At 51.0% G+C, this 10,109-nt stretch overlaps 1 protein-coding gene across 4 annotated transcripts in view; it reads left to right on the top strand.

Moving 5' to 3' along the window:
- The first annotated feature begins 3,539 nt into the window (after window positions 1-3,539).
- LOC137421856 (protein FAM135A) overlaps window positions 3,540-10,109 on the top strand; it is an 84,295-nt gene continuing 77,725 nt past the window's right edge. Inside the window, exons 1-3 of one of the 4 annotated variants that reach the window (XM_068108330.2) lie at window positions 3,540-3,656; window positions 4,332-4,372; window positions 8,989-9,279. In XM_068108330.2, the coding sequence (XP_067964431.2) occupies window positions 9,203-9,279 (77 nt within the window). In that variant the 5' untranslated portion in view covers window positions 3,540-3,656; window positions 4,332-4,372; window positions 8,989-9,202. Of the gene's footprint in view, window positions 3,791-4,331; window positions 4,373-8,988; window positions 9,280-10,109 lie in introns of all 4 variants that reach the window. The other 3 variants (XM_068108328.2, XM_068108327.2, XM_068108329.2) reach the window with 3 other exon arrangements.

The following is a 10,109-nucleotide window of genomic DNA, read 5'->3' as shown; positions in this document are numbered from 1 at the left end:
CTGACGGGGACCTGATGGTAGCCGCGTATGAGGTCCACCTTCGAGAAGAAGGACCTGCCCGCCAAACGGGCAGAAAAGTCCTGAATGTGGGGGACGGGGTAGCGGTCGGGAGTCGTGGCGTCATTGAGACGGCGATAGTCCCCGCACGGTCGCCATCCCCCGCCGGGCTTCGGCACGATGTGCAGCGGCGACGCCCAAGCGCTCTCTGAGCGCCGAACGATGCCGAGTCGCTCCAGGGTAGCGAACTCCGCTTTTGCCACCGCCAGCTTCGTCGGCTCGAGGCGGCGTGCCCGGGCGTAGACCGGTGGCCCGACGGTGGGGATGTGATGGGCCACCCCGTGCTTGACGGCCCCCGCCGAGAAGGTGGGCCGCGTGAGGGCCGGGAAGCCGGCGAGGAGGCGGGTGAATGCGTCCGCTGCCGGAAGCGTACAGACCAACGTGGCCGGAACCGAATCATTCGGCAAGCCGCTTGGCAAGCCGCTCGTTGAGCTGGGCAACGCACATGCGAGCGAGCTGAACGTCTCGGCCTGGACAAGCCGTCTGCGCTTGACGTCGACCAGGAGCCCATTAGCGCACAGGAAGTCCGCGCCAAGCAGTGCCATGGGCACGTCGGCGGTGACGAACGTCCATCGGAAAACCTGCCCTCCAAACCGCAGAGAGAGGCAGCGTTTTCCGTACGTACGGATGGGCGTCCCATTCGCGGCAAGCAGCGCGGGGCCCCCACCCGCGGCGTGCTTGTCTGACGTGCCGGCGGGAATGACACTCACCTGTGCTCCCGTGTCGCACAGGTAACGGCGCCCGGAGAAGGTGTCCGTTATGAACAGCAGGCTGCTCGAACGGCCGGCGCTCATCGCCACAATTGAGCGCCGGCCCGGGCATTTCCCGACCCGTTGAAGGAGCACGGCGGATGACACCGCCGAGCTTCGTGGCCGAACTTGGCGTGGAACCGGCACCAGGTGGTGGAGCTGGAGGAGCGCGGCTGGCTCCGCCAGGCCGGTGGAGTCGACGGGTTTCCCCGCGGTGGCGGTTTTCGCCGCGGCGGTGGGCGGGGCGTGGCGGCGTTCACGAGGTGCGTATCAGCATGCTGCTGAACCACAGCGTGCTGTAGAAGATGATGCTGTGGAACATCAGCGTGCTGTAGAAGATGATGCTGTGGAACATCAGCGTGCTGTAGAAGATGATGCTGTGGAACATCAGCGTCGAAGGCCGTGACGGCCACGCCAACGCTCGCCCGCGTGTCCGAAGCGGCGAAGTACTTGTCCGCCTCGGCCGCCAATGCTCGGGGTTCCGTTAGCCCGGTCCCGGCCAACGCGAGGCGAACCTGCGCTGGAAGTTGGCGACCGAAAAGTGCCCGGAATAGCGAACCGGGGGCCTCGTCGCCCAACAGGGACAGCATATGGTCCATTCGGACCGACGGGCGCGTCTCACCGAGCTCAGGGAGATCCAGGAGGCGGTCGGCACGTGCGTCGTCCGTGAGGCCGAACGTGGCTAGGAGTAGCCGCTTGAGTGTCTCGTACTTGTGGCCGTCCGGTGGGTGGCGAAGGACGGACACAACTCGAGCGGCCGTGCCGGGCCCGAGGGAGGCGACGACATGGCAGTAGCGCAGGTCGTCGTTGGTGAGGCGCCGAAGCTGAAACTGGGCTTCGGCTTGAACGAACCAGACCTCGGCCTGGGCCTCCCAAAATTCGGGAAGTTTAATCGCCATTGCCATGGCGTCGTGTTCGGAAGGATCGCTACGGCAGATCCAACGTCGAGGGTCACCAGTAAAGCGCGGCGTTACGCGCGCTGCTTGTGAGCAAGGAGGAAGCGGACAAGCGGTAACATATAAACGTCTTTATTGTAAGACTGCACTGTAACACTCTACTGTTCCGGGCTGGGCGCCCGGTGTATATCATGAGGCCACGCCTACCCCTGGTGCGTGGCCACCGCCCACTTGGTGCGTGGAATGATGTCACCACGCCAGTGGGCTTTTGTGTCCGCCACAGTATAATAGATACCCCTACTGGGGGGGGGGGGGGCGTCGGGGGGGACAAAACCAATGTTGAAGCATGAAGCAATCAAGAGGCGCTGTCTCTGTAATATGTCTAGGATTATTACCGAAGTTGCATGGCCGGAGGTTTTTACGTTTTCACTCTGTCTGTCTGTTTGTCTGCATGTCTGTGAGCAGGATATCTCAAAAGGTTATTGACGGATTCTGACGAAACATGGTGGACAGGTTGGGTGTGTGACAATAATGAATTGAAATCCACATTTGGAGAAGATAATTTTTACGGCGTAGCCCATAAGGTAATGCCATCTAGAACAGCGTTTGTCTGTCCGTATGTCCCCCCAAACATACACCAATCGGAGCTGATGATCTGGTCACATGACAGGGGGACGCATTTAGTAGCCATTAAAGTTGCATATTTTACTAAAATGAAATATAATAACCTTGTGTGGAGCGTTTCGGGGTCCCAGCAGATGTCATAAGGTAGGTAGGAGGTATCAGAAATTCCTCAATAAAATTATTATTTTGAAATGCGATTGACATGGATTTTGCTCCCGAATCCGGAAGTGAACAGATGATGGTGGTTCGCTGGTTTGATAATATCTCAATACGGTGGATAATATATCAATACGGTGCTTGCTGGAAATCCACCGTCGACGAACATGGTAAAATGGGAGTAAAGGTGGATGTTCCACCAGGACGCAGCCAATGCTCCCCAGGAGCCAGTCGAAGGTCTTGGCGGGTACACCTGTCGTGAAATGTTGATTTTCAGGAGACTTAAATACCAATGCTTTGGGGTGACCAGAGCGGTGTTTAAACAAAATGAATATTCCACTGGCAAAAAACGATCTAAAATGGTGGAAGAAAAAAGAATAACCCTGGGAAGTAGAAAAGTTCGTATGGTTGTCGTGAACAGCGAGCGGGGGTGAAGTAGAACTCTGCTGATAGTCCCAAGGGAAACCAAAGAACAGTGAAGTACAGTATTTACCAACTCCACGTTATTGTGGCTTTTAGCTCCAAGCCTCTCGAGATGAGAGTCCACATAAAAATTCCTCTTCTTCTTCACCCTAACACCCTAGTCCTCTCGTACTGATAGAGTTGATTGGTTGTTTCTGGTTTTAAACCACGCCCACTAACCGAACATTTGCGAGCAAGAGCGTCTGTATCTGAAAAAGTTATGGACGAAACTTGGTGGGGACTAATTGGGCTGCCATAGTGTGTCCGAAGTGACTTATGAGGCAGGTCACGCCGTCTACTCCACGTGATGCTAATGACTAATGTCATCGTCCTGCACGTGTTTAACGTATTTACGTATAAGCTTCACAATAAGGACTCTTCAATCATTGTGAAAAGGTGTAATCGAATAAATGCTCAGGGATTTGTTCAGGGGATTGGAAGCTCCTCCACGCGGAAAAGGCCATTTCATTTTGAGAGGAAGGATTATGGCTCAATCGTTTGACACCGGACGGAACTCCTCCGCAAGCGCGCGCACACGTGCGAAGGAAGCAAAACAATGACGTCACGATTATGCAAATCAGCAAAGGCCGTTCGCGAGGTCGCGCGTTGATTGGTGGAGAGCGTTGGCCGCTTCGGTCCTCGTCCGGGGCGGCGTTGTGAGGAAATTGTGTTTTTAATCGTCGCGAATTTGTTGCGGAGACCGAAGGACGAGGTGAGAAATACGAGGAGAAGGCTTCTTTTGGTCAGGATTACGTGCAGATTCCTACCGACTCGGTCGTCACCGGTCTTGACTTGTTGGCGCTGCGAGGCAACGGCGTCGCGACGACGCTATCGCCGCTAGTCGAGGTTCGTGGGTCGATTAGGCCTCGGGTGCCTCGACTTTATCAAACCGCCATGTGTGAATGTTCGTCATGGAGCTGCGTTTATTACATTTAAATAAGGAAAAGATTTGGAAACTCGACTCGTGTCAAACTTGCTTTTTGTAAATTAGTAGAAATCCCACGTTTGTAAAGTTCCCGATTCGGCATATTAAATACTTTTTGGTCGTTTGTTGCTCCAGAGCAGATCCACGAGCACCTTCCCTCATGAGGACGAGATCGATCATATTTGATAAATGGCGCGGTTTCTGTATTACCAAGTTTGCATTAATTAATTATTCATTGGGCCTTTTACCGCAGAGGTTTGTTCGCTCCTTGTTTAGACCGCTTAGCGTTGGTGGTTTGATTTCCGTGATTCAATGCGATTGGCGATGATCGCTTTCTTTTACGACTTGTCTTCCTCTTCCTAATACTTGATGGTAATTAATGGTGTTACCTGAGTTTGTGTTATCCACAAGCCAGGTCCATGCAACCAAAGACTTATGTTATCTGGATCATTGTTTTACAAGTTACGAGGAGGGAGCAGCAAAACATCTGTGCAATGTAAAAGGTGAATTCCTCAACCCCAACCCCAACCCCACCCTCCCAAACCCCAAGTCATCAACACGCCTCTCCCAAACCCCAAGTCATCAACACGCCTCTCCCAAACCCCAAGTCATCAACACGCCTCTCCCAAACCCCAAGTCATCAACACGCCTCTCCCAAACCCCAAGTCATCAACACGCCTCTCCCAAACCCCAAGTCATCAACACGCCTCTCCCAAACCCCAAGTCATCAACACGCCTCTCCCAAACCCCAAGTCATCAACACGCCTCTCCCAAAACCCCAAGTCATCAACACGCCTCTCCCAAACCCCAAGTCATCAACACGCCTCTCCCAAACCCCAAGTCATCAACACGCCTCTCCCAAACCCCAAGTCATCAACACGCCTCTCCCAAACCCCAAGTCATCAACACGCCTCTCCCAAACCCCAAGTCATCAACACGCCTCTCCCAAACCCCAAGTCATCAACACGCCTCTCCCAAACCCCAAGTCATCAACACGCCTCTCCCAAACCCCAAGTCATCAACACTCCTCTCCCAAACCCCAAGTCATCAACACGCCTCTCCCAAAACCCCAAGTCATCAACACTCCTCTCCCAAACCCCAAGTCATCAACACGCCTCTCCCAAACCCCAAGTCATCAACACTCCTCTCCCAAACCCCAAGTCATCAACACGCCTCTCCCAAAACCCCAAGTCATCAACACTCCTCTCCCAAAACCCCAAGTCATCAACACGCCTCTCCCAAAACCCCAAGTCATCAACACGCCTCTCCCAAACCCCAAGTCATCAACACGCCTCTCCCAAACCCCAAGTCATCAACACGCCTCTCCCAAACCCCAAGTCATCAACACTCCTCTCCCAAACCCCAAGTCATCAACCCGCCTCTCCCAAAACCCCAAGTCATCAACACTCCTCTCCCAAACCCCAAGTCATCAACACGCCTCTCCCAAAACCCCAAGTCATCAATACGCCTCTCCCAAAACCCCAAGTCATCAACACGCCTCTCCCAAAACCCCAAGTCATCAACACGCCTCTCCCAAAACCCCAAGTCATCAACACGCCTCTCCCAAAACCCCAAGTCATCAACACTCCTCTCCCAAACCCCAAGTCATCAACACTCCTCTCCCAAACCCCAAGTCATCAACACTCCTCTCCCAAACCCCAAGTCATCAACACTCCTCTCCCAAACCTCAAGTCATCAACACTCCTCTCCCAAACCCCAAGTCAACACCACTCCTCTCCCAAACCCCAAGTCATCAACACTCCTCTCCAAAACCCTAAGTCATCAACACTCCTCTCCAAAACCCCAAGTCATTAACACTCCTCTCCAAAACCCCAAGTCATCAACACTCCTCTCCAAAACCCCAAGTCATCAACACTCCTCTCCCAAACCCCAAGTCATCAACACGCGTCTCCCAAACCCCAAGTCGTCAACACGCCTCTCCCAAACCCCAAGTCATCAACACGCCTCTCCCAAACCCCAAGTCATCAACACGCCTCTCCCAAACCCCAAGTCATCAACACGCCTCTCCCAAACCCCAAGTCATCAACACGCCTCTCCCAAACCCCAAGTCATCAACACGCCTCTCCCAAACCCCAAGTCATCAACACGCCTCTCCCAAACCCCAAGTCATCAACACTCCTCTCCCAAACCCCAAGTCATCAACACGCCTCTCCCAAACCCCAAGTCATCAACACTCCTCTCCCAAACCCCAAGTCATCAACACGCCTCTCCCAAACCCCAAGTCATCAACACTCCTCTCCCAAACCCCAAGTCATCAACACTCCTCTCCCAAACCCCAAGTCATCAACACTCCTCTCCCAAACCCCAAGTCATCAACACGCCTCTCCCAAACCCCAAGTCATCAACACGCCTCTCCCAAACCCCAAGTCATCAACACGCCTCTCCCAAAGCCCAAGTCATCAACACGCCTCTCCCAAACCCCAAGTCATCAACACGCCTCTCCCAAACCCCAAGTCATCAACACGCTTTTTTTTGTATACAAAGTCGAGGCTCATGTAAGAGCTTACACATAAAACACAAAAACATAAATACACAAGACGTATAATAAAGGGAGCGGGAGACGAGGGGGAAGCACACAAGCCCAACAACAGTAGAGAACAGGAACGGCGGTAGATCTGTGGAAGAGAGAGGGCTAAGGGGGGCGGGGGGGGGTTGAGGTGTATTAACACAGGGGTAGAAAAGATCAAGGTTTTGAATGGGGTAAGATAAGAGATGGTGGTGAACAGCTGTTTTAAAGACCTGGAGGGAGGAGAGGGATTGAAGAGAGTGTGGGAGTTTTTCCAGAGGAGGGAGAAAAGAGGAATGAAAGAGTGAACGTGAACAGAGAATCTTGATTTTGGCAGTTTAACCATAAGAGGGTTACTGGCAAATCTTTTGCATCCTGCAGGAATATTTGGGGGACAGAGCCCAGACAGAGCAGGGGCAGCAAGGCCGGAGAGGAGTCGGTAGAAGACAGAAAGACCACCAACCTGCCTGCGGTGAGCAAGTGATAGGCCCTCAGAATCAGCTTCATGGCGAGCGATACCAATGATTCTGAAAGCTTTGGTTTCTACAGCGTGAAGCCGAGTTAGGTGTGAGGCAGCAGCACCAGCCCACAGGGGAGAGCAGTATTCCATCAAGGCCTCCATCTGTGTTAAATTGTAGTGATTTTGATTATTTCAGAATAAATCAGCTGTTTTTATAGGTTTCCTCTGCTGGGTAGTGCATTTTTTCAGCAAAGACTTAACCATGAGCACCACGGAGCTTTCAAAAGACATCTGGGATAAAGTTGTTGTAAGGCACAGATCAGGGGTGGGTATAAAAATATTTCAAATGCCTTGAATATCCCTTGGAGCCCAGTCAAGACAATCATTAAGTGGAAGGTGTGTGGTACCACCAAGACCCTGTCTATATCAGGCCGTCTCTCCAAACTGGATGACCATGCAAGGAGGAGACTGATCAGAGAGACCGATGGCAACTTTGAAGAGCTGCAATGGAAGAGAACGATGGAAAAAGATTGTCTGTCGTGTCCGATCGAGATCGACCCGATGATGATGATGATGATGAAAGAGCTACAGGCATTTATGGCAAAGTCTGGTCACTGTGTGCATGTAACAACAATATTCCAAGCACTCCACAAGTCTGGCCTGTTCGATAGGGTGGCGAGAAGGAAGCCATTACTCAAAAAAGGCCACCTGTTTGAGGTATGCAAAAAACCACTCCAGATATTCTGAAGCCATTTGGCAAAACGTTTTGTGGTCTGACAAAACCAAGATGGAACTTTTTGGCTTAAATGCAAAACGTTATGGTTGGTGCCAACCTAACACAGCACATCACCCAAATAATACCATCCTTACTGTGAAGCATGGTAGTGGCAACATCATGTTATGGAGATGTTTCTCATCAGCAGGGACTGGGCACAACAGTGAGGGTGAAACTGCTCAAATCAAGATTCTCTGCTCACCTTCACTCTCTCATTCCTCTTTTCTCCCGCCTCTGGAACAAACTCCCTCACTCTCTTCAATCCCACTCCTCCCTCCAGGTCTTTAAAACAGCTGTTCACCACCATCTCTTATCTTCCCCCATTCAAAACCTTGATCTTTTCTACCCCTGTTAATTCACCCCAGATCCGCTTTTTGAAATACCGACTTCTTTCCTGGAAGTCCGAGCAGTGTCCATGTGTTTTATACCTCTCCCACCACCCCCCTCCTTCCCATGCCCCACCCCCTAAGCCCACTCCCTCCCGCAGATCTCCTGATGTCCCTGTTCTCTGCTGTTGTACTTGTGTGCTTCCCTCTCTCTCCCCATCTTGTCTCCTGCTCCCTTTATTATATGTTTTATGTGTCTGTTTATGTTTTTTGTCATTGATGTTAGCTCTTACATGAGCTTCGATGTTGTATACAAATTTTTTTTTCAAAAGAATTGCTGTTTTATTCCAGGCAAAAGGCAATAAAAGGTGTGTGTATGTGTGTGTGTGTGTGTGTGTTTGTGTGTGTGTGTGTGTGTGTGTGTGTGTGTGTGTGTGTGTGTGTGTGTGTGTGTGTGTGTGTGTGTGTGTGTTTTTGTGTTTGTGTGTGTGTGTGTGTGTGTGTGTGTGGCGCGCACACAAATGCATACATCATACAAATACAATGCATATTAATTGTGTTGGTGCTACTGCAATTGAGGTTTCTTCTTGTTTCATATTCAACACAGGGCTGTGGGGTAGCATCATTGGCTGAGAGCTCGGCTGTGCCACAGATGTAATGCCCTCTGTAAGTTAGGGCAGAAATTTGGCCATAGTACCGGAGATAGCTTGCCTACAACGGCACACACATTGATGAATCACCCTTCCCGTGAAACACCAGGATGGCAGTTTATAGCTGGGTCGAGATTTGAACTCAGGCTGCACAGCTTGATTAAATCTAGGCAAATATGCGTACCCCTATACCATCCTGCTTGTCCTGGTACTTTAATACGAAATGTTTTTGCTATGTTGGGTTTTTGTTTTGCCATGTTTTTGTTGTGCAAACAAACTTACTGGCATTGATAAAAAGCCAGAGGGTATAATGCTGTCTTCATGCCAGGGCAATGTCGTGGCTTCTGGCCCTGAGTGTGTTTCTATCCCCGGGGGTACCAGGAGATGTGGAGTGGTGGTGCTGCAGCTGCTGGAATTGGAGAAGTGGGTTGAACACCTACGGTTGTGGAGAGGCCAAAGGGGGTGGTGGGAGGGGTGCGAGTGGTGGCTGTGCTTGGGTTTTGGACTGAAAAGAATGGGAGAGGACAAGGTTGGGTGGGAGTGGAAGGGGGAGGTGCAGCGGTAACGCGGTGGAATCCAAGGCAGACTGCTCACCATGGCAGGGGTTCAGGCCACGGTTGAGGTGTCCGTTGCACTGCACAAGTTCTACAATATCGACCTTTTCCAGAGGGGGTGAGTGGTACAGCAGCGTGTCTCTGAATCAATTTATATATTTTATATTCTCACATCGCATGATATTTTGTGCCTTCAGTGTGGTTACTCTGGAGCGGTGGAATTCTCCTTGCAGCAGCTTCTGCCACAAGGCAGTTATTCCCATTTCTGTTTTTTATTGTCTGCTTCTTTGAACTACCTGCTATTCTGCAAACATACCACAGTGTAGATCTGTAAATGGATCAATTTTTATTATTATTCGTCTTTCCCCAATGTTTTCATATTCAGACCCGCTTTGTTTATAATTGCACCTTGTACCCTCCTCACACCACCTACGGTTTGTTATATTTATCTACAAATTTAATGTATTTATTGTCTCTGACTTTCTGTCTACTAATTCCTTGTCTTGCATTTAATGGGTCCGTGGTCGCAAATCTTGGTGGCAAAAATTAATGCCTAAATTTTTCAAAATTCATGGTGGCAAAAACCACATTTAATGGCAGGATGACTTCATTATTTCAACCACTCTGGTCACCACTGGAAGAGGTGCAGTCCCTGGAGCTTCTGGGTCTCACAATCTGTCATAACCTTTTTTCGGTGCACCACATTGCCAAACCGTCCTCTAATGCTGGCAAAGGCCTAGGCATTCTCCATTTTCAGAGCAATGTCCATTTTGAGCTACCCGTAGCCCATTACATTGCATGTGGACTTCATCTCTAGTATTATGGAGTAATTGTCCACACTCTGGCCTGGAGCAGCTGCTGCTTCTCTCCTGGAGAAGGTCCATGTCCGAGGCTCTCCGTGTTATTGGTATATATTGTTGGGAGGCAGAGTCCCGAGGTCCTTTTCTC

The sequence above is a fragment of the Myxine glutinosa genome, chromosome 2, assembly GCF_964187855.1.
Source record: "Myxine glutinosa chromosome 2, kmMyxGlut1.1, whole genome shotgun sequence".
Taxonomy (NCBI): Eukaryota; Metazoa; Chordata; class Myxini; order Myxiniformes; family Myxinidae; genus Myxine; species Myxine glutinosa.
Note: the sequence above shows the minus strand (reverse complement) of the source record. Positions and strands in the feature narration are given on the sequence as shown.